Source organism: Pyxicephalus adspersus, chromosome Z (genome assembly GCF_032062135.1).
Source record: "Pyxicephalus adspersus chromosome Z, UCB_Pads_2.0, whole genome shotgun sequence".
Taxonomy (NCBI): Eukaryota; Metazoa; Chordata; class Amphibia; order Anura; family Pyxicephalidae; genus Pyxicephalus; species Pyxicephalus adspersus.
This window is the reverse complement of record NC_092871.1, coordinates 25,147,335-25,172,844: the sequence shown is the minus strand read 5'-3', so window position 1 is coordinate 25,172,844 and position 25,510 is coordinate 25,147,335. Positions and strand designations below refer to the sequence as shown.

The 25,510-nt window shown below is 37.3% G+C and overlaps 1 protein-coding gene across 4 annotated transcripts in view; it reads left to right on the top strand.

Annotated features, from left to right (window-relative positions):
• KLHL13 (kelch like family member 13) overlaps positions 1-25,510 on the top strand; it is a 56,999-nt gene that overhangs the window by 324 nt on the left and 31,165 nt on the right. The window contains exons 1-2 of one of the 4 annotated variants that reach the window (XM_072431011.1): positions 15,346-16,024; positions 16,535-16,647. In XM_072431011.1, the coding sequence (XP_072287112.1) occupies positions 16,550-16,647 (98 nt within the window). In that variant the 5' untranslated portion in view covers positions 15,346-16,024; positions 16,535-16,549. Of the gene's footprint in view, positions 1-31; positions 106-15,345; positions 16,025-16,534; positions 16,648-25,510 lie in introns of those variants that run through there. The other 3 variants (XM_072431013.1, XM_072431015.1, XM_072431014.1) reach the window with 3 other exon arrangements.

The following is a 25,510-nucleotide window of genomic DNA, read 5'->3' as shown; positions in this document are numbered from 1 at the left end:
GCCTCTCATATTGTTTTGTTTCTATTGACAGACGCTCTGCTGGCGGCGAGACATGGACTACCCTGTGCCCAGGGGGGAGCTGCTGTGTGTGGGGCTGCATGACAGGTAAGTTGGAGCTCTGGGAAGATTGTCATACATGGATGGCAAAGTGTCCGGCAGAGGATTCCAGCACCTCTACCCACCCCAGGGGGCATCCCAACTCCCTGCATGACATGGCAACCTGCTGTGACCAGCCTCATACAGCTTCCAATCCTGCTGCATGCTGGGACTTGTAGTCCTTCCTGTGCTGGGCAGAGTATTTGCTGGGAGTTGTTGTCCCCTGCTGGGCAGAGTATCGCTTTGCTGGGAGTTGTTGTCCCCTGCTGGGCAGAGTATCTCTTGCTGGGAGTTGTTGTCACTAGTAATCTGCTTGCAGGATCTTGTTGGTGCTGACCCTTGCAGTCCTATGATTTCTAAGAGTTTATAGTTCCTTCCTAGATCCAGTTCTTTTCAGTGCTGATGTATTTATGGTTTTATCTGGAATATTCTGGTTTTAGTATGTTTGTTTTTATTCTCTAGTGAATGAACTTAATGGACTTTTTTCACTCTTACTATGCACTATGGTTTTTGTAGTCCTGTAGTTGCTAGATCCAGACCTTTTTAGGGTGGACATTGTAGTCCCATTCCTACTAATCAGACTTCTAGCTTGCTGAGATTTGTAGTTCTATGAATGCTAATATCAGGTCCCTTTCTTCAGCTCTGGCATTTTCCTTAGTATTCAGAGTCAGAAACTACCAGATCTCTGAAATGCTGACATTTGTCGTCCCTCTACAGCCAGTCGTCTGCAATGCTGGGATGTCTGGCTTTATGACTGCTGGAGTCAGGTCTCTACCATCAGTGCTTAGAGTGCTACTTTCACAATTGTTTGAGCTGGTCCCATGATGGGAGTGTTTATTTCAGAGTGAGGCCTCTTCATTGAGTGACAGAAACCTTGTAACTTAACTGCAGCAGATAAAAATAATTATAGGGTTGTCTCACCCCCACCATGTGACTGGACAGTGAAAGGAGATACAGCAGATTGATGAGCTCATCTCCTTGCTCCTATTCACATGACCTTTTGTTAGCACATGAGCACTGCAGCAAAGCTGATTGGCTCCCAGTTATTACTTCCCCTCTGCCTATTAAAGGTACTTATATCTAAAACATTTGATGATATAATTTTATACAGAGCTGCACTAACTTGTATCTTACATCTGCCTGGATTTCAGATTTAACAGTGCAGTGTGGATACATTTTGCACAATAACTTTTTCTGCAGTTGAACAATGTTAGTAAGCAGTGGTAATAAGTTTTAATTCCAATGAATTGTACATTCTCTGTAGCTAAACTCATAATGGAAAAAGTTGTGTATGTGTGAACCGGCCATTGATACTAAAAGTTACTGTGGAAAGTTGTCTGTAGTGACATTTGTACAGTTGCTGTAGAAAGTTCCTCTGAGACTCCCAGTTACTTAGCTGCCAGTTTTTTTTTCTTCAATACCAAACCCTGTAGAGACACAAGTCTATTGTGTGTTCACACAAGGCCGCAAGCACTTACCTAACCCATGCTAACCCTGGGGATAGGCTCTTCCCTCCAAGTAAATGAGGGCAGTCATGTTTCCTTGTATCCCACTCTCAATAACTGCATTATGTGTCAGGTTCAATGGAACTGGCCTCGGATGGGCACATATACTTCATGTTCTTAACACTACCCATTACAGCTCTACATTAACAACCCTAGATTACCATAAGGATGAATGGGTAACAATCAATATTTAATCTACAACTTACATCACTTTACATCCCTGCTTGTGCATGGGTAGTGGAAACTTATTTCTGGCCTGTGTGGATATTTTGCTCACATCTTTGCGATGTGTTGTTTTGTGCACTGTCGTGTGCGTGTAGTGCAGTGTTCTCTCCAGCCCCTTTTAGCTGGGTGCACCACCACCCGACTGTTTTCTGGTGGCTACTGAAAAAGTTGGGTCACAATACAAGTGCTGCCACCCACCTACAATTTCTTCCCACCTAGGTTAAAAAATTTTCCGGGTTGGAACACTTTATTGCAATGCATTGTGGTGTGATGCACTACAGATCAGTTGTCGGTGTTAGTCTGGGTGCCAATAAAAAAGAATGGCAGCACAGTGTACCATTCCTGGTTGCCAATCACCAGTTGTTCAGCTTCAGACAAAATCATGGGGGTCTCTGTTATGGGATAATTTTGTACTCTCACGATCCATAAGCCTTTGGCTACGTACACACGTCAGATGACTTGCTGTGTGTACAGCGCTCATGGATACTTCCTGGTGGATCCATGAATGATGAACTTTTGTAATGAAAGTGAAGCCGCTGTGTGCGGCTCCATCATTCTCCCCTCAGAGCAGAATGGTGCTGTATGTACATGCAGTCTTTTGTCGTTGTCAAGGATCTTTTCATACGACAATACTGCACGTGTGTATGCATCCTATGTAAACCAATGAGGCTGCATACATTGTCCTTGTTTGCATTACTATGATGGTATTCTATTAGGCAATATCTATCATTACTATTTGCGAGACAATCCCATATCGGAGTTGCTTCCAGACACCTGTGAATATCAGTTCTTAAGTTGAAATTGAGGTCAGATTGATTAGAAGCGCTTGTCCCAGTTATGTTTTAATTTTCCTTTTCCCACTATACTAACTGCTTATAAATGCTCAGCTAAGCAAATACTAATATTTAGAGAAGTGCCATTTTTCAATGGAGTTCAAAGACAGAAATATTAGATATTATTTGTATCATTTGTACACAGTAGTATGTTTGCTAACATGTCATACTGTAAAAATTGACACAGGAAAACATCCAACAGTCTGATCTATATCAGAGGAAGTGATCTTCAGTATTTTTCTGGAACTTCAAGTCTCAGTATGCTTAAGACATTTGGCTGTTCAGGTGGATGTAATGCCATTGATGACAAAGATTTCAACGTTAAAGTTCCCCCGAGAACCTGTAAAAGAAATAATTGGTAACTGTTTGCCAAGAAGCATAATTCTATGAATTTGGGAGCGCCACATTTTGTTTAGGTGTCCACTACACGGGAATATTTTTCCTAACAATTGCAGAACTATTCCTATGAATATACACAGAGCCTAAGCTGACTCCTAACATGTTTATGACCTCTCCGCTCTGACCTTAAAGAGTACTTCCACTCAAAGGAAATCCTATATATCCCCATTCCAGCCACTTGTCTCATCAAAGTGTAAAAGGAATGTCTTGACCTCAGAGTTCTACTCTCTGAGCTTGAAATAATAGATTTGGTCTAGACAAAGGAAAGTCTATTTTGTAAGTATTTTTTTACACATATATATTTTTGAGCAGCATGTTAAAAAATAAATCTTGCCGTCTTTTTCAGCCAGATGCATCTGCATAAGGATAAATAATAAAACACAAAAATAGATCTAAGCTGTAGAGTAACCGCAATGCAAAAAAATTGCAAAGGTGTGAATACAGCCTTAGAAACGACACATTATTACTGCAATCAAACAATTACCAAAGTTTTGTGTTCGTCCTTTAATTATTACAAAGACTTTGCGTTTTTTCCCTTCATGAAGGAGCAGTGTGTGTTTTTTGTTTAAATCAATATCTATGCTTCATAATTATTCTTATTGTACAAATTTATGGTTTGTCCTATAGTTTCTCTTTTTAGTATGTGTGAAATTTCTGATGTGCATTGGTTCTTTTTATGCAGCTCCGTACTATGTGTGATGGTTTAGCTCCATTCATTACCCAAATAATGGAGTTCATATGACAATACTTTTGTTTATTGGTCTGTGTGGTTGTAAGTATTCACAATTCACGCTAAAGTGAAAACAATGAGTTTTCAGACTTCTATAATATAGAGAACTATACAAAAATAATCCACAGCAATCCGAATGTATGGTGTAAAATACAGTAAAGTACATGATATCAGGTATTAAGGGTCTGTGTTACTCTCTTTTTGGGATAATTTAATATATTTATACGAATGTCTAGAACTTTTGAAGAGAATAGTGTTATTTGTCACACTTTTACCCATGTATTGAAGATCATAACAGCATTTTAGATTCATATAACAATAGACTGGAGGTAAATCTAACCATTTTCAGAGATCGACTAGCTCTAGAAAAAAACTAATAGTTGTACAGATAGTTGTAATATGTTACAGATAGTTGTACAGATATGAAAGTTGGATAGTTTACAACAAGACTATGGCTACGTACACACGTCCAATGGTTCTCGTCTGATAATCTGCTCAGGGCCGATATCGGACGAGAATCTGGCATGTGTACAGTGCCTATCGTCCAAACGACTGTCCTGGCGGATCCAGGGTCGATAGACGACGAACAATCTTAATGAAGTGACACTTAAGGAAGTGTCGCTCCGTCTTTCTCCCCCTCCCCTCTCCATGGAGCGAAACGCGTTCATGCATCGTGCAGACCCTATTTGCTGGAACGGATCGTGAAAGATCTTTTCCAATGACAATTATATGTACCCAGCCCTAGTAGCTGAGTGCATTTCTGACAGATTCATTTTGCCTTGGTTCTCTCATAGACAATACCAGAGCACTCCATAAGCCTAGACACTCCTAAACCTCATTTCTGTGTATTTGTAATATGAGATTGTCTAAGCCACTAAGGCCACTGCTGCTCTTGTAGGTTTTAGATTGAGATTTGGTGATATTTCTATTATATTGGACACTGTTCTCCTTGCTGGTAGTAATCTGTAGCAAAGGAATGCCGGGATGTGCTGGGTACACTGAGCTGAGCCTACAATAAAAATACTGCTTGCTTGCAATATACTGCACAGTTCTGCAGAATGTTTAAGTTGTCCTAGGAAAAGAGCAGCTGAATTCTTGGTGCAATGGCTATATATTGCACACCTGTCTTCCACTGTTTACAGGTTAACTTGAACCTGTGCTTGGCCATTGATACAAAGTGACAGGTTCCCCTAATACCGTACAGACCTCCCCAGCAGCATATACTCACTTGCTTTCCCTGCTGTCCATTCAGCCGCAAGGATTGAAAATAAATGAAAGATATGGGCATCTGCTGTCATACTGTCAGATGTTCCTTTATACACTCAAGCATGCGAGTTTACCTTTTTATTATGGGGGAACCTATGAAATAACTTTCAATTTTTAGGGAATCCCTGCTATAATTACTATATTCAAATCTTACAGTCCATTAGCGTGGTGGTCAGTCGGAAAAATGTCACCCTTACGGATAGATCATTGGTGTCAGTTAAACTGACCTGAGAATCACAAGGTCCAACAATCTCTGGTGGAACCCTGGGATTCCAGGAAATCTTTGCTGGGAAACACTACTCTGAAGCATGGTGTGTATTTCCTTTGGCTTCCAGTGCAGATCATATATATATATGTGTGTGTGTGTGTATATGTATGTGTATATATGTGTGTGTATATATATATATATATATATATATATATATATATATATATATATATATATATATATATATATATATATATATGAAATGTTTTGCTTTGCCCTGTATGGGGGTAATTCATAGAATTGCCTTCAATTTGCAGGAATCTACATAGCTTGATGTAGGCAGAAAAACAAGCCAAGCACCTGTGCACATAAGTCTTGAAAGATTTTTTTTTTTCTGTTTAGCTACTGAGGTATGGTGATTTCATAGTACTGGCAGAATGTGGCTTTCTAATTCATATTTGCCCCTGGCAATAAAAACCCAGATGGTTTTGTTAAAGCAAAGATAAAAAAAAATATTTTAGGTGGAGTTATCCTGCTTTGGTTTCTCACGCAAAGCAGCATAAAACTACCATGGGCTGCTGAGCCTTGTGATTATACTGTGATTGCTGTATGACTTCATCATAAGAAAATGTCATTACTCGTGTTCCAACTAGACCTTTGAAATATTATCGCTATTTTCACATGATACTTTGCAGAATAGTTTTTTTTTTCCTCTCATAATTACATAACTTTGGGATCTTCCATATGTTTTAGAATATATGTAAGCCACTGATTTTTACTCAGTTTAGCTGATTATTATTTTTTTTTGTCAAAGAAATATTTAGTCATTTAGAAACTTTGTAGGTGCTCCTCCATTATATTACCAGTGATCTGCATATTGCCAGCAAACAGTTGTTTTGAAGGAACAGACACATTCACATGTAAAGAAAATTGCTTTATAGACTCACCTCAAGAATAGGGGTGTGAGCTTATCGCAAACCATCTAGAGGATTTACAAAAACTCCTTTCAAATGGCATTTAGGTGACCTCCAAAAAAAAAAAAAAAAAAAAGCATCAAGATTGAAACTTGCAGAGTATGTGGGAAGAAAGGCCAATGGCTGTGAGTATTTCAACGTGCAGGTATAAAAAAATCTTGTACTTTTAATGGAAGATTTTGAACAGGCAGGTAAGTCTGCAGTTTTTTGAATATTTTTTCGTTCCACCTTTAGATAAACATTTTTTTCTGAAAGGGTTGGCTGCCATGCAACATTACATAGAGTTCAACTCGGAGCAAGTGAAGATGGGTGAGGACCCCTGTATTGTGATTTAACTTTTCAGTAACCACCAAAAAACAGCCGAGTGGTTACTGAAATGTTACGGGTTGGTGCTTCCAGCTATAAGTATATGTTATGTTTGTACTTTGCTATTTAAATGAAAGCAATACAATTTAGTATAAAGTAAAACATTTGTTGTTTCTAGTAGAACAGTTTAGGTTTTAAAATATAAGCTTTTGTTTCTGAAATTGGAAGGTCACTGGCATGTAAATGAACCAACCTCCTAAACTAATGTGCAATTTTGTGCTTCAAAGTGGATCGATCACTAATTGTACAAGTATGCATTATTACATTACTGTCTTTTTTAGGAAATGTTGTACCTATTATTGTATAAAAGCAGTCTTGGAGCTGCAGGCCAATAATCATGCATAGAATACCTTATATCACCAGGTTGCTGCAGACAGGAGGAAGCATTTCCACTTTCTGCCCTATTGAATACTCTGTAAAACTTAATTTTTTTAGTAAATGGTAACAAATCAGAGGGCTGATCAGTCTGTGTATGTGTAGTCCAAAACACTGGTTCTCTACCTTTTTAACGTTCAAGGGGAATCCTTGAAATAACTTTCAGGTCTTTTGGAACTGCTGCTATATTTACTATATCCACAGCTCACAGTATTTTATGGTGGTTAGAAGGGAGGAAGAATGTCTTACATTGCCAGCCATTGGGAAGAATGTCAGCCTTACAGATAGCCGAAAAGATCACTGGTGTCAAACCGACCTGAGGGGCACAAACTGCTCATTGCTCAAAGAACCCCTAGCAACCTGTGGAGGAACCCTAGGGTCCCATGGAATCTTGGTTAAGAAACACTGGTCTAGAACATAAGGAGTCTCTAAACTGAGACAAACAAAAAATGAATACATTCTCTCCCCTTTGATAATGATTTTTTTTATTTGTTTGTCACCGTAAATAATTTGATTTCTCATGTTCTGTAAAAGCTTGACAACAGTGCTCATTCTGCACTGGGATTCTTGTGACACCGTGTTGTCATTTTTTTTTCAGTCTAAGATGGATAATTAGTTTTAAATAGACATTAACATGGTAACAAGCAAATCCCAACTCTAGCTAACATCTTTTATTCAGTTATACCATCAGTTTATTTCATTGGAAAAAAGGTTTAACCCTCATTAACAAAAGCTGACTGTTGAAAGCCTCTGTCGGTGTAATAATTTGGCTCAACTGCTGTAACTGTCAGCCTTGTTTGAAAGCTCGGGCCAGAGTTTAGATGTGGGGAAAAATTTAACTAAAGGCTTGTTAAACATAAGTCAGTATATCATTTTTACCATTTTTGCTATAGCAAGCCCTGCATTATTCCAGCAATATTTCAACTTGTATGCTTTTGACTTCAAAGCCTGGGAAATGTAAAATATTATTCACCATTACAGCATTGGTAACTCTACTAAATATATTTCTTGTCTAGTGATGTAGCTCTTAGTAACTTAAAACATGTTTGTTATTTTATTCTGTTTGTAGTGTTATGTAGCTCATCCACTAGGCTGGTAGAACTATTTTTGGAACTAATCCTTTGTGTTGTATACAAACTTCTTTGTCTGTTTTGCATCATCCCCGAGTGGTAGAAGTCACTTTCACTACTAAATTATGACGTCTAATATAAAAGAGAGAATGGATTATATTTTCCACCTATTAATGCAACCCATTTAAGGCTGTCCTGTAGTATATTTAAAGGATACTGTATTCCCAAAAGCAGTCTCCAACAATTACTTTCCAGCACTTTTTTATAAATATTTCCTATCAAGTGTTTTTATCATTTGAGAACTCGGGTAAATTCACAGAAATGTACATAGCTTTGTATTCTGTGTGCATTAGTCAATTTCTTTCTTTCCATAGATTGTAACATTTAGTAGGGGAGTTATTTGCATAAATATAACAGCACACTTTGTTGACATGGCATATATTGAAGTACCTCTGTCTAGAGGTGCTTCAGACAGGACTTCTATCAAGTACTTCAAGATGACTTTCTGGCATTGGGCAGCACTTCATGTGCTGCAGGAGATTGCACTTGAGTTTTTTCTATCTCTTATGCCTGTGAATTCCTTCTTTTCCAACAGTACAGAACCTCATACAATATATTTTTGGGTAGGACTATAGACAGCATTTTGTGGAGTAACTACTGTCAGAATTTTCAGTTGACTTTTTTTTGCAGCTCAGAAATTCTGATGAGTGTTCATATATTTTTTTGCACAGTTCATTTTCAGTGACAAAAAGGAATCGAAAAAGACAAGTGCATTTTTAGGGTTAACGTTCACTTAAAAGCAGAATTCGAAAAATAAAAAATTGGAGTTAGGCAAGTTCTTTAGTACAGTAGAGATAATAAATAACCTTACCTGCCTGATCACATTTTTTAAAAGACACTCACCTGTTCTGCCATCTTTTTTTCTTCTATTTTTCTTGATTGGCTAGGCAAGGATGATGTTACTCATGCACTTAGTAGTTAATTCAGTACCGGCCGCCTCAGAGGATTTCAGGATTCTTACAGAATACGCTAGTGATCAGGCAGGTTTTGTTGCAGAAGGGGCATCTTCTATCCATTTCTACAGTAAAGACCTCTCTGATCACAAATTGTTAAAGCAGATCTGCTTTAACGTTAGTTTTTTTTTTTTTTTTTTTCTTTCACTTAACCAGAATCTATCCTTATATTCGGTGCCCTGACACTTCATAGGAGAACATTAAAAACAATTTACTGTGCTTTTGTGTGCTTCGTCCAGCAGTCCTGGTATATGAGGATGCTGAGCACCCACCCACAACCTGGAGCATCTCAACTAAATTAAGGCAATGGAGGTTATCAAATAGGATAGACCCATCTTGTAAGGAAAGGTCAAAAAAGAAACCTAGTACAAAAACAGGATATGTATACATTTTAATATTCCAAAAATTAGCATTTATCCCTTGCAGTGTGGGTGTCGCCCTACTCCAAGGGGAGTTTTGGCATTTCTCTGGAGGTCTGCTTCAAGCGAAAGTATAATTATTTCTACTCCTTTGACTTGGAGATGTCAGTAATAATTTTCAGCTAAAAAACTACCAAGTGACGACCTTAAATTAACAGGACACTTGTCTATCCTAGTCCATCTCCTTTTTCTTCCTGTTGCTGACAGCATTTATAAACTCCCTGTTAGTTCCCAGATACCCGCTTTCATCTATACAGCTGGCTTTGGCTTCTAATGCTAATTGAGCTGAATATCTCTTCCATAGTTATGCTTCTGCTAAAGCATTGTGGTTTCTGGAAAGTTTGAGTATTTTGGATTATGCTTTGCTGTCTGACATATTACACATTTCAGGACTGCCATATAGATACTATGTTTTTAAATTCTAATGATTTCAGGTGTGAGTGAAATGTAACTGAAAAAAAAGTCGGAATTATCCATAGCAAATTTTTTTTTTTTCAGTTTTATTCTTTGGTCTGCAGTACCCAAGTTCCAGTGGAACCCAAGTCAAAATAAGTGTTAATTCTGTAAAACATGGGAAGGTTATTGTAATATTACTATCTGTCATCCTGCCCCAATGACAACGTCACCCTATATTATCTGTCAAACAGAAGAAACGAGGTGATAAGTTATCTAACCTGACAAAAGGATTTACTTTGCCAAGTCTCAGCAAAGAGGTTCTATGATGAGTTGTCCTTCCAAGGTATTCTAACCTCTGCACCAGATAGCACTTTAAAACCCACGATCCTATGTCAAACAGTAAACATTGTTAGGTGCTCCTCAGTTAATATTTGTTACATGAGGAGCAGATATGAGTCACATTAGCGCAATGAACAAAGACATTTGTGATGTGGAGCTGCAGTTTGGCAATACAACCACCTGTTGTTTTTATCTTTGCATACTTGGCAAAGCACGATGTATTGAGAGCAAAGCATTCATTTAGGATTAGCAGCTCTGTAGCATAAAGGTGACCCTATTGCAATGGTAACCTATCCTAACGGCATAAACATAAGCTAACTTGATACATTTCTACTTTTAAAACCTTTATACTATGTGAATGTATTTGGTGGTTTAATTTTAATCTGCAACATAAATAGTACAAATAAAATCTTTGCTCCTGTCATTGAGCTTAAGGCTTCTCTTCGATTGTTTAAATGGCATTTCTGTAATATCTGGTATTTTAGCATTTGATGCTTATGTAGATGTTAGACTTGAAGGGTAACAAAGCCAAAAATATTTTCAGCTTTATAAAGAAATAAGAGGAGCTTAAACTTGTAGGGATTGTAACAATGTCTGTACCCTGTTTGAAAGAACTTTTTTTTTTTCCCCTCCATGGCCATGACATTCTTAGAGTAAATGTCAATAGGGCACCAAGGCACCTAAATTGAATAAGTGGGACTAAACCCTGCATTACTTACCTGTCTTCATTTCCTTGCAAGGTCCCACTATCTTAATTTTCACTTTCTGCTTTCAATGTTTGGATCAGCTTTACTCTCCAGGTCGGATGACATGGGGTAGTTCATTAATTCCCAGTGCACACAGAGGATAAGCTGGATATCCTAGTAACCTAATGACTTGCCTGGTCATGTAATCTTCAAAGTGGAACTTTGGTTTTCCTTGGGACTCCTTAGCTCATGCGTGATTCCTGGTTTTAATATCCTTTAAATTATGGGTAGGTGTTGCATTCAGTGTTAAAATTGAAATGCATTTTAAATTAAAGAACAAGCAAAACCCTTTTTACTTTATTGTGGTAAAGAGAGAGTTTTAAACTAGTGATCAGGTTATGGATATTTTTTGAAATATTGCCTAGCATTTTATGAATTTTAAAATGAGCTCGTACTGACCTATTTAGCTTCGATCACTGTAGCAATTTACTCTGAAAGTTGACAGTAGAAATTTGAGCAAGACTTTTTTTTTCCATTTCTTTCAGTAGCTTAAATTTCCCTGCTCCTCACTTCTTTGGTATCTTTTTTGCAAATACTGTGCTATAGCCTAACCATAGGTTTACTTTGGGGCCCATTACACCACAATGCAGTGCCCTCAAATTGTTGACACTCCTTGTGGTTTGATGTAAGAAAGCCCATTCAAAACTGAATACTGTGTGTTGTGTTGCACTTTGGTACATTGCAGCACAGATGCATGTAAGCCAGTGTTTTTTTAACTAGGCTTCCCTCTGGTTTGCTATAGGTTCCTAAAGCAATGAAAAATCTGTGCCGCTCATGTCATTTTAACTGACACCAAACATCTTTCTTGCTAAAAGTTATTTCAAGGGTTCCTCAATGTTAAAAATATCCAAGAAAGGCTGACATAAAATGTCTAAAGCCAAAACTGCATGGGAGCATGAGGGGCAGTTTCTAACAAAAAGACATCCTGCACTTGGACATACTCCATTAGGATATTTTTAGGCACTGCAGGCAGAAGACCGGGTTAAGGTAAATATAATTAAATTTTTTTTATTTATTTAGGTGAAAATGTACCTATAAAAGTAGGTGATTTGGGGACTTTGGTTTATGGAAAGTGGTTATGGGTATTTTGTCTTTATGCATCTTGTGTTTTTTGCCTGAATTTAGAGATGAAAATATTTTGTAGCATAATTATCCTTCTAGAATTCATAAAAATGGATTGATGCTAAGTGAACCTGTGCCCAGATCATGTGGACTAAAGTATAAAGTGATCAGGCTGTTTAGGGCAGTGCATGCCAACTATTTTTTTTTTTTTTTTTTTCCAGGTCTTCTGTTTTTGTGTCTGCAGTTAACCATTGTAAATTATTACTTACTTTTTGAAAAGTTGTTGTGTAATACACATTTACGTGTGTGTGTGTGTGTTGAATAAATGAATTTAGCTCTTAATAATAAGGGGTTGAATAAAGGGGAGATAGACCTAAAATAGGAACAAACAAAAGAACACAACTGCAAGAAATTAATTCAACCATTAGAATTTGTACATCAACACATTTTAAGAGCTAAATTCATTTATTCAACACACACACAAGTTTACAGCACTAAGGCTACGTACACACGTCGGATGATTCTTGTCTGATAATCGTCTCGGAGCTAGCGAGAACCCGGCGTGTGTACAGCACTTGTCAGTGTTCAACTCAGAACTTTTTTTTTTAAGCTGGGTGGTAAGAAATGATAGGTGGCTGGCAGCCCCTGTATTGTGACCTAACGCTTCAGTAACTGCCTAAAATCAGCCGGGTGGCTACTGAAAAGTGGCGATCAGTGTGTCCGGCTAAAGGGGGCTGGGGGGGACCCTGCTAGTCCCACTGTTCTGGCGGATCCACAAACAATCAGAATGCAAGTGAAGGGAAAGAGAGCGCAGTGGGGGGCCACTGCGTCATTCTCCCCTCTCCACAGAGCAGGGCGATGCTGTATGTACATCGCTCTATCAGTCTTTTGTCATTGAACATGATCCTGAAAGATAGTTTCCAAAGACAATAAAGCTGCGTACACACCTGCAATTTTTCTCGTTGGAAAGGATCTTTCACGATCCTTTCCAACGAGAAAAGACTGCACGATGCATGAACGATGCTGTACATACAGCACCGTTCATGCTCTATGGAGAGGGGAGGGGGAGAGCGACGGAGCGGCACCCTGCTGCGCGCTCTCCCCTTCCCTTTCATTAGGATCGGTCATCGTCCATGGATCCGCCAGGACGGTCGTCGGACGATGGACGACGACCGACTGTACACACGGCAGATTTTCGCCCGATAATTGGCCGATACCGATTATCGGGCGAGAAAAATTTGCCGTGTGTACGCAGCTTTATTGAGCATGTGTACACAGCCTAAAACCTAGATAATAGGATTGGTTGTAATTATTTGTTCAGAATGAGTAAATAAACTATGGGATCTTAATTCAGTTCACTTTTTTTTTTTTTTACAAAGCTAAGGTGTGTGACAAATGCAGTTGTCTGTTTTTGATGCAGTTGTCAGTTGACACATGAAGAGTTGCTGCCCACCACTTTACAATATAAGGATTGTACAAAACATACGTTTAAAAGTTATATGCTCTGGCCCTAGAGGCTCAGGTGACATCACACATGTGTTAAATCCAGGCTTAGATAGCAACTTATACAAATAACTATACAATCGGGAAGTCATTTGCAGTGGTTTATGTTTAATATTGCTGATCTAATAGATCAGATCTTACCAGTGTGTGGCCAGCTTTAGGCCTTTTTGTGTAATAATATTTAGTGGGCTGTTGGTTTATAACATAAAAAAAAAAATTTGCAATTTGAAAGGGATTGATGGATGTGTTTATATTCTGCAGACAAACTGGGTAATAGACTACTGCCAAAAATGACATGCATGCAGTTAAAGCTTTAAATGCATTAATAATTTACAAACCAGATGCCTAGTTCTGAGTTTGCTGCTTGAACATATTGTTGAACCTTGCAGAGTACATAACTGTGATGCACTTTAGCAGTGATCTGAGTGCTGGTTAACAAAGATAATTTGTTCTGAAATCACATTTGTTAGCCGAAACATGAATTTCCATTGAAAATCATTTAATTTGTTTCTTTGGATACTGCCCACAATTTAAGGATAAGCTTTTTTTTTTAAATAAAAATAGTAAGAAGTACAACATAAAAGGTCATAAACTCCCCAAAGGCTGATATCAACAGATTCCCAAATGGAACAGTCTCAACATATTATAAGGCAGCATGGTGTAATTTACTGTATAAAATCCTCACTGTGAGTTATTCACAAACAAATGGAGCCTAGACATTCATTACCCATTATCTTCTGGAGCAAGCTGTGCTTTAATGTGCGAAAAGAAACAGCAGAGTTTGTCTTGGTCATTAAAGTGATACAAGAGGTTCCAGAAGAGCTCAACCCCCTAAGATCACCCACAACCTCAGCTGTGTTTAGCAAAAGATTTCTTCTGCAAGTCATGCAAACTGCCCCCTCAAGCCTCTGTACTGCATACAAGCAGCAGGGAAGACCAGTCGTATGTAAAGCGATGTCTCTCTCTCTGATAAAGTAAACTCGGAAGTACTGTAAATTTGTCATGCAGTATATTATCAGGCGTCTAACTTCCTGCTTTTTTTTTTTTTTTTTACATATGTTCGCTGAATCCATAGTTGTTGGCTAAATCTCTTAAACAGCGGGAAAAAATTGCCGAAAAAATTGTTAGCAGGGCAATTTGTTAGCTGAGGCATCACTGTATTGGAAAATGCAGAGAGCACTATAAGACAGATCCTGCCTAGCAGACTTGCAGTATTACTAGACGTTTTAGTGGTGCAATTTGCAAGTAAAGTTGCTACTGTGTACAAATCTAATGAGATTAGATTGATAGATAGATATGATCGGTCTAATAGTATGGTGTTCAAAGTGACAAAAGGAATTGTTTCTATGGACAACATTTTATCAGTTATGAGATCTAGTGAAGGAGATTATTGGAAATGTCTTTCTTTAGTTGAATTCTTATTGATTAATATTTTGGCCTAGAGCTTGGGATTTTCTACAAGGAAAGCTTGGTTTTTTTATTTTGCTTAGTAAATGAACACTGCTGGTCATTTTACGATAGTATTCACTTGTGGGTCACTGCCAGTGTTCATTGCTGGATAATAATCTCAGTCCCATGAAAATAAGTAATCATTTGACTCATTAATTGTTTACTTGATAACACAAGACAATTTTGCATTTTTAATAAAAGCAGGCATTGCTTAAATCAACCATAATGATTACCAGATTATAGAGCTCGGAGGCTGAATTTTACCTGATTAAAAATATAATTTATTATAAATTGGTGTACACAGAGAAATCCCACGAATCCTCTGGCATGGTGTTACATTGTAACAGTGCAAGGAAGCTATTGTTATAGGTCTGGTGCGCTTTTATTTGCTGATTAGCTATTGCACACCGTCCCTTTGTAATGAAGCGCCTGAATTGCTGTTTATCTGCTGCTCTCAGTCTGAAATCTTCTTGTCAGTCAGCAGCCTCTGGAGGTCAGCAAACAGAGCATAGAACTGCAGAGTGGCCCCAGATGGACACCTGCATGCCTGGCTTCCCTGTCAGTACTTTAGGCAATTTGTGATCTGTTCAGGGGGAGGGGTGAGCATTGAATTAGATTGTTGATAACGTCCCTACATGGACTGCTATTAAGAGCACGCTTCTCTGCTGCAGAAGACACAGATATCCCTGAATCCACAGCATGTTAGCCGTACGAGATTTTTCCTTTCCAGAATGTGCCAAAATACTAGGGAAATGAGAGTCATCAGCACAGCCGTACGTTCTGCAGAAATGTGCAGCATTTCATCTTTACAATTTTGCATGCCAGTGAAGGATTAAAAAGGACTGATTTATTTTTTTCTCTCTCCCCCCTTCATAATGGCACTCTTGCATTGTTTGACCAGAGCTTGCTCCAGAGGAAGACAGGCTGCTGAATTTAGCCACTGATCACTCACAAGCCCTGGCCTAAGGCTATGCTGAGATTTATATCCCATTTGTATTGTTGCAGCTCAAAGGAAGAATGTTCAGAGGATGACAAGTGTATTCTGAGTAGGTATGTTTTATTTTATGCAAATCCACTTCTCCCTCCCTCTGTACTGGATAGAAATCAAGCTTTTAGTATGTTAGGTTCCTGATTAAAGTGCTGCGGTGTCCTTAGCAGAATTATATTAAAATCAAGAGTTTATTTGCATCTGATATCATTTTTACATGCTTGACATCTAGCTGCATTGGACTGCTTTGTGCAGTGCAGTTTTTACTTTTTTTTTTTTTTCCTCCCCTCTCCCTACAATCCACTGCAGTCAACGCATCCCTAACGAGGTGGCACTATTGTTGAGGTAGAACGATAGACTCATCATATCGCTTTAGGGGACAGGAGGATGTAAAAAGCAATGCCTGGCAACCCTATTTTACAGATTGGAAGCATCGGTTTGAGGGCATTGGCAATCATTTGCTTGTGTGCAGAACAGCAGCAGAAGCAGCATCCACTGCGATGTCAGTAGTGTGTGGGATGGAAGTCCTAGTCGGTAGTCTGTTATGGAAACGCTGTTTACTGTTATTGTAGTACCGTGGTGACAACATGCCATTGAAATGGAAAACCAGCTCTCCTGCTATCTGGAAATTCCCCGTTCCTGTGCTTAAAACATCCAGGTCATCGCTACTATCTCCAGCATACATGTAAGTGAGAGACATGAGGCAACCTAAGGTGGGCTTTCATTCAAAGGAATACCCTCTAAGATGAACCACCATCATTTTGCCTAAGAAAGTTGTAGCAGTTGATGATAAAACTTTGCATATGAAACATTTTTTTCAAATCAGACTTAAACAAATATATTATCCTAACTTAAAAAAAAAAAACCTTTTATTTACTGACTTTATCGGGTATTCTACTTTGGAAAAAGGTCCAACCTTCATATAGTGGTCTTTGTTTAGTTTCCCTAATGAACAACCTATTGGTGTTTTCAGTATGTGTAAGGTGAACAACTATCCTAAATTTGTATTCTGGTTTTTGGCAAGCTATACCCTTTTTATTTATTTAGTGTTTGACCAATGATGTGCCCAGTTTGTATTTTATGCCAATAAACCTTCATAAATCATGGATTCTCATGATTTATAATTGTGATCAGGTTGGTTTCTCCTAATCCCATCTTTTCAAAACGTGTGCAATGCAAAGCATGTTTATGTATTTTTATGATATATTTTAATATTGTGTTTCCGGTGCTTGTCTGTATTCTGTCTTATTTATTGAACAGCTGTATGTCTTGGTTGATTTATTAACTATCCCTGCAACTAATATATTAGAATTTTGGCAGTATTACATTTAAGTTTCTTGTTCAGTTTATATAAATATTTTTTCACTCAAATGAAAGATGTATTTTAATATAAAATGTGATTCGTTTTTTGTCTTTGAGGCTGTTTCAAGCCTCTTTCACATCCCCTGCGTATCCTTGCTTCCTTCAACATGGACTTCTTGAAATGGCTCAGTATAGATTCTTTAGTTTAAAAGGGCCCTTGTGTATTAAAGCTTGTTTTTTTACTTTAAAAACCTTTGCTGCCAAACCGATAGATGCCAATCTAATTTATTTCTCACCAATATCTATTGCTGCTGTGTGTGCTTTAGTTTTTGAAGAAGCTTATCATGTGCTTGATAAAATTCACTTCTACTGTCTTTACATCATCAAGTACAATCATCAAGGATTCTAAAATTGTTATGGCAACAGAGGATTCTGATTGCAGGTGCTGTCTGATCTCTGTTAAATAGGGGTTAACATGGATGCTGCGGACAAAGGTTTCATTGTATACTACAACCCTGAAAAGATTTCTTTGTCACCTTGATACTGCTTTTGTGCATCATCAAAGCTGAAGCATATAAACAAATCCAAGGCATTGTTTAAACCTTTAAAGTATAACATTCAAACAATTATTACTTCTAGTCATACATTTTATTTTCTTGCATGATGAAAAAACAAACGACATATTATTCTTTAATGATTTGCTGACGGATTCTTTTGTAAACTATTGCTGTAAAGAATTATGTGAATGTTTTTGGATCTATTTTCAGGTTGCAGTGACATTAATTAGGTTGCGTTAAAGGGTATTTAGTGGCAAATACTAAAACTTTTAGAATAAGGTTGAACATTCCCCAGAAGTAACATAGTCCGTCTAATAGCTGTTGTTGGCATATTATTTGTTTGATCTGAATTTGATTTCCTTGTCTGTTGAAGAGCTTGTTTCTAGGTAGCTGCAAGTGACTGCTGTCTTCTGTAATACACAAATTCCCTAAATTCTACATTTTGTTCACTCCTATTCTAAAATTTTTTTTATCTTGGGCAATACCCAAGATCGTCTCATTTTCATTTTCGTATTTTGTCAACAACAATACTTGTTCTGAGTTTCTGGATATCTTCTTGCATCTATAGTGGACTGATATGTTACTGAATTCTGGGTGATTTACCCCCCCCCCCCCCACATACACACTAAGTATTTTGCAGCTGTCAGGTAAACGAGCCTGCTAAAAAACAGTAAAGCTATTTGTTAGTGGAGAAAACATTAAAAGAGACAGATTAGTGGGAAATTGTGTTGTCAATAAATCAGTGTTCATTTGGTAGTATCTGTTTTGTTGAAACTTTTGATATCTTATCATGGTTTCCAAGTTCTTTCTGTTAAAATGCCCTTTAATTTCTTAGATGTATTGTGTCCTGTTTTCACAGAAAGGTTAATAAAATCAACTTGTTTCAAATAAAAAATTAGCCAGTATGGATTGGTATGTTTTATTAAAGTTTTCTGTTTTTTTTTGTGGCCTCTGTGTATAAAGGAATCTATGATATTACCTTAGTATCTGTTGTAGTTATTTAATATTTTTTTATATTGGAGTTTGAAGAGCACAGTTTTTGGACCTAGTGGCACAGCTGATTGTCCTTGATAACTATTTGTAATTGCAGCTAGTTTAAAAATATAATCCAGTCCTTGTTTTTAAGCTATTTTTTTTTCTTCTGTCTCAATTCATTGTTTGCAGTTCCTTATTAAGAATGCAAGTATTTTTGGTGTGTAGATTGCCCATGACCTGATTTTTATTGTGATGAGAAGCAGCCTAAGGCCATGCACATTGTTTTTTCCTCTGGTCATGTCATGACCCATTTTTTGCCTTCTCTTGATTGTGCTCTGTTCCTTGCTGAGGAGCCCATGCTTTCCTTTTTTTAACAGGTTATCCTGGAGAAAGATTGAAGGAAAAAAAATGAAGTTGCCGAGCTAACATTTAGTGTTGTATTCATCTATGGGGTTCAATATATTAGATGCCGGTCTTACCAAAAATATACCAGAGGAAGTGTGTCTCTTGTAAAACGTGCATACATCTGCTGGGCTTTGTATTTAAATTGTGTGTGTCTTTTTGACGTCATGGAACACGGTTGGGACTTTTCTTGAGTTATGTACAGGAAGCAGAGCTTGAGTTGCTTTGTGGCCTGTTCATCAACTCAGATGAGAAGGTCAAACCAGTACTCATAATGATGCAAGGCCAGGTGACTCCTTTTCACTTCAATGTTGGTGTTTCTTGCCCTGATGCTGCTTTACCCAATGTTTTTAATATGTACGGCTAGTGACCTGTAAACTTTTATATATAATTAGGCTTGACAACTGAAAAGGTATTATGGACACAGATGTAGAATAGTACATACAATATTTTTTTTTTATCTAAAAATGTAAGGGACAGTCTACCTAACAAAGTGGCCAGACTGCCCATGTGCCCTCATTGTAATTGGGTTTGGAGGGAGTCTGTGTTCTGATCTCTTGTTGAATGTCTAGCTGAATAGTAGTTCTAAACATCTGCATTACCAAGGGATACCAACAATCAAAACTGCTTGGATTTCTCCAGCATATGATTCAGTCTGGTCTTGAAAAACTTCTTTAAAAGTAATCTGCATCTTATGTTCATGGAGCCATAATATCAATTACATATTTGGAAGGAGGAAATCTTTTTACTGATTTTGCAATCTGCATGAAAACCATTAGGAAATGGGATTGTTAAGAGAAAGAATATGAAAGTAATTTAAACCACTGACTAGACCTGTTTGCTTTTAGAGCTCAAATATCCACATTGGAGAAAGTATTCTCCTGATCAGATGATGGTTTTCATTGGTCGTGTATGGTCCCGTGAGGACCATACATGACAATACTGTTTAGAGTTTCAAACTGTGGCATTAGCAGATGGATGAGCATTGGAGTTTCATGGTTTTATCAGGCACAGTAAAGTAGCATCCTTGGGCAGTCTGTCATCAGAAAGTCTGTGTAGTGTAACCAGTAGATGATGCATTGCTTTATAGATCTTCATAGCATTACTATAACTGAGAGTTGCTTCTAAATTGTCAGATATTCTAGTTTAACTTTCATTTAAACTTTATTGATTGTTACCTTTAGTTAATAGGTAATCCCACCTGTAGGCATGAAGTGCTTTACTTATTATTGCTTTCAAGAGTTAAATAAGATATTTAGTCATTACAGTTGCACCCTTATTTTAGAACCATGTCTTTCTTTTCTGTTTGTCTTGGAATAAGCATTCAATGACCAGAGCTGTTATTTTATGCCTACCGCTACCCCCCTAGCAAACAGAAGTTATAAAAAGTTATTAATTATGGTATTTATTGCACACTTAGACCTAGTAAACGTGGGCTGATAGGACTATTCAACAGTTCAATTTCTGGATTTCTTATTAGATAAGGAAAGATCGGGACCATGTTGGTAATGAATAGTGTACGTTTGTAAGAACACATGATCAAATCCAACTGGTATTCTATTGGCATTATGAATTGTCTTGCTCATTAATGTGTGTTGTGTTATGGCAGTTGTTCATTTTAATATTATTATTATTAAACAGGAATTATTTAGCGCCAACATATTATGCAGCGCTGTACATTAAATAGGGATTGCAAATGACAAACTAATACAGACAGTGATATAGGAGGAGAGGACCCTGCCCCGAAGAGCTTACAATCTAGTAGATGGGGGAATTTCACACACAATAGGATGGGAGATATGTAGTGGTGAGAAGTAGTTATGGTTACAGAAGAGGGGTAGGCAAGTTTGAAAAAATGGGTTTTGAGCGCTCTTTTAAAAAAGCAGAAAGTAGGAGCAAGCCGAATAGGACGGTGAAGACCATTCCAGAGAGTTGGGGCAGCTCTAGAGAAGTCTTGTATCCGTGCGTGTGATGAGGTTATGAGTGAGGAAGTCAGTTTTGCGCAAATGGACCAAAATATAGCCATACCACATCTTTTTCATGGTAGTGTTACTGAGTGCTGTAGTTTACTGTGGCCCTGGTTGTCAGCTGCATTCCCTTAGTACATTGGGTTGCCATCCGAAATAGCACCACAGCGGGCCAATGCGAACAATTTGTGTTAACGTGTTACAGTGTCATCAGTATTTGTTTTACTGCCTAGCTCAATTAACTTACAAGAAAATGGCTTTGTTGCTGTCGATAAGATGAGTCCGATAGGTACATTTAGAAAGTTTGCTTTCCCTAAGAAAACAAAGTTTCTCTACTAAAAGAACTTCATATAACCTCATATCATTGAACATTTCGGCATTTGTGCCTTTTTTAACCAGTAGTGTACCCAGTTTCTGTACATTTTATATTTTATTAATGTAACTCCTATTTTATTTCGTCATTTTATGAAAATGAAGGTGCAGGATAAGTGCAGTTCTCCTTATGTGCTTTAGTATCATCTTACATTTAAATACTTAGTAGGTCTGACCAAATCACAGGTGCTGGGCAGTCATTGTGTTTATAAACATACAACTGGCTTTTCATTTTTTAAAAAGTTGTCCAAAACAATATATGCTAATTAGCTCCCCCAATCTTCGGACATCTAGATTTACCATTTATTTATTTTTTTGTTCTTTGTTTTATTTCTATAGTATTTGTTATATTTCTGTTCTTTACACTCTCTTCTCACTATCTGTAACAACATTCCGGCATGGACTTTGCAGGGGTGTTAGGCGGCGCTCATTAGAGATCCAGGCAAAGGGTTACAGGTAAAAGTGATTACAGAACCTAATGAGCAGGTGGGAGTGGAACACGTATAGAGATTTTTAGCTACTGAGATCCCTGTGGAGAATGAAAGAGAAACCAGACTTAATGGGGCTGGATGATACATTTTTAAATGGGAATTAGCTGTACAATTCATTAACTGGCCGAAGAGGGCATAGAAGCAGCAGTCATTTACATTATCACAAAGGGAGAGAAGATGGTAAAGGCTGCAAAACTTGATGATAATTGCACTAGCTTTTATAGAAAATTTTAATCCGTTACAATGTATTCAGTATAAGATTGTTATCTGATCAACTACAACATTTTTACAGATTTTGTGGTTAGTATGATAATTTTTATACTGCCTGGACACAACCTTCCTCCAGGTTGTAAATTCTCTGATACTTGGCTTCCTCACATAGTAAAATAATTCTTGTAGGATTGGATCTAATAGTAGCTATAGTAGTAGTGATGAGTCAAGATGTTCCTTTAGTATAAAAACTGTAACGGTTCTATAATATGAGGAATATTTTTGGCAGTTTATAAATGGGGAAAATATACACAGGATATTGATGAATTATTGCATTTATGTACATTATAGGTGTTGTGGTAAAATTCTCTTTTTACCAAGTCTATTGACTAGAATAGCTTGCAACATTACTTTGGTGATTGTGTGTGAACTGCACATTTTCTATCTTGTTGTTTTTAGTACTAGTGTTTTTTTTTTGTATCTGAACTATAAAAGCTGGTTTGAAAACATAAGACAACGTAATTGATGTTCTTGATTGTTACTATTAGTTAGTCACTGTACAAGATTCTGGCCTACATAGGAGACTGGCCTGAATTCTGGCCTACATAGGAGACTGCATTTGTGCAGCATAATGAGATATTGGTCCATTGTGTGTTTTTTTTTTTTTTTTTTTTTTTTTTTTTCCCTTTTTAGTCAGCACATTTAGTTATGTACTGTGATGACCTTCATTATAAAAAAAAAAAACAATTCTCTTGGTAACAGATTGGATACAATAGTGCCTCAAGGTCTTGCTTTCTAGAGAAGCCACCATATTTACAGATGACTAATTTTGAATATTTTTGGCTAGCAGTTATTGTACAGTTTGCAGTTTTGGCACCTATATCTTGCTTGTGGTCCAAAGACCACATAAAAGAGCTCCTTAGTTTCTCAAGGTCGCCCTAATTTTATGACATCCTTACAATTTAATAACAAATACACACATCATCAAAGTTTGGGATGTAATAACTTTTATTGTAGAATATGGCCACTCCTAAAAAGTGGATGCAGGGGACACAGCCAACTTGCTCTGGGGTTTGTAATAAAAGCATAACTGTAGCACTGTTCTGTTAATCATGTCAGAAATGCAGAACCATTTTGGGTCATTTGCACAATTTGTTTCCACTCAAAGTGCATTACCTCAACAAATTTTTATTTTGGAACTATAGAATCATTATCTCTTTTTGAGATTGAAAACAAGGTGGATGTAAGGTATTTAGTAAGAGATCGCTGGCAACTCTCAATCCTAAAAAATGGTTTGTTGTCAGACCACAACAGAGTACATAAATACATAAAGTATTTTCAATTTGCCTTTTAAAACCCCAGTCTTTTTTTTTTTTTTTTTTTTTTTTTTTAAACAGGGTACATTTTTATAATAATAATATTAGCCAGTATTTATATAGTGCCAACATATTACGCAGTGCTTTACAAAGTCCATTGTGATAGCACTAACTGTCCCTCAGAGGGGCTGTCAATCTAATGTCCCTAAGGTAGAACAAAGATGTAAATATTAGTAGTCAGAGTATCTGCTGGTAATAATGCGACACATAGGGACTCGGAATTAGTAAGGAACTTGATTTGTGTTGATAATATAAAGAAGATTTGTGTATCATGGAACGAAAGTCAGCATTGTGCAGTTATAGTGTACATTCGTTTCTAAAAACATTTGTATGCGAACAGAGCTAGGCTTATTCTTTTTATGTATTTTTGGACGCCTCTGTACTGTGACATGTAAGGGGATGTATTATACTTAAATAGAATCCCTTTAGCTGTCAGAATTAGGTGGATCAATTTAATGACTTTAGATTAATATGTGTTACGATATCATTGTATGTCTAGGGCTCTCCTTCATGGAGTGTTCAAGGGTGTCTTGTATATTTGGCTATGATTGTCTATTGAAGACTGCAAAAGCCTATTAAATATCCTATATTAAGTTACCAAGTTTTTAAAATTATGTTTTTTTTTTTTAATTGCACTACGGTTAGTGTTTCTGTAAGACTTTATTCAGATGGTCACCAGTACAAGAAGTGTATCCAGTGTATTGGAAAGAAATGCTTTGCATGTGTCCTTTAATAATTATACTAGCAAATGGTAGTGTAATGTTCATGCAGAATTTTTGGATTGGCTTTGTGCTTAAAAAAAAGTTCAGTGGCTTTTGTTTGTCTGTATGTCGGTAGTAGCTTAATAGTTAAGTACATTAGGGAACCCTAAATATACAGGAAAATCAATAATTTCTCCATGTGTCACTCAAATGGGAAGGATCCCTTTGGCTAAGACTGCTAATGGAATTTAGAAACGCTAAAACTAGGGGGACACGTGCTGTAAATGCTTGGCATAGACTCTAATAAAATGACTTGAACAGTTTATGTTCATCCTTCCCGATTTCTGAAACCTTGTGTGAGCATAGCCTAAATAAGTTTATTTTCTATCTGCTCCTTAAGATTTAAAACTTCACCATTGTGTGCACCTCCTCTCTGTCATGGGGCTGGATCTTGATTTTTAGAGGCTTTTAATGCCTGTTACCCGATTTTGTCTTTTCTGATATGAACCATGATTCCTGGAAATGTGCTGTTTTCAGTGCACACAATATTTGTGTTGCTTTTTCCCCTTTCTTTTAAATGTAGAATTGCAATTGTACACAGCATAAACACTTTATTTTTTCTCCTTCAGTTGGCTTAGTAAACATTTTAACTGCTGTGTTGTGGAAGAAAATTTCTTTAATATTGAATACAATTAGAAACCTACAGCACACAATGCCAGCTAACAATACAAATAATAATGCATTCATATGAAAAAAAAAAAGTAAAGGTGCCTAAGAAAAAAAAATCACAACTGTAAATCTGCATGCTAACAAGTGCAACATTTCAAGAAAGTTCCTTTTTCCGTTATAAAAATCCATAATTATGTTTTATAACTTCCACACTGATATCCACCAACGTTTGTAAAATGGCTCACTAGCTGGCCTGCCTACTAACATTGCTTAAATAGCTCTGATTTCAGTCATGTAGACAGCAGGTTATCTACCGTGTTTCCCCGAAAATAAGACACTGTCTTATATTTTTTTTGCCTCCCAAAAACACACTAGGTCTTATTTTTGGGGTAGGTCTTAAAAAAAAAAAAACTTACCTTTCGGAAGACGCAAGCCCGAGTTCTGGCTTCTGACAGGCGGAGTGCATGTAGTATCACTCCGCCTGTGACAGGAGCCGGAACTAGAAAGAAAGCATCGGCTTGTGCGG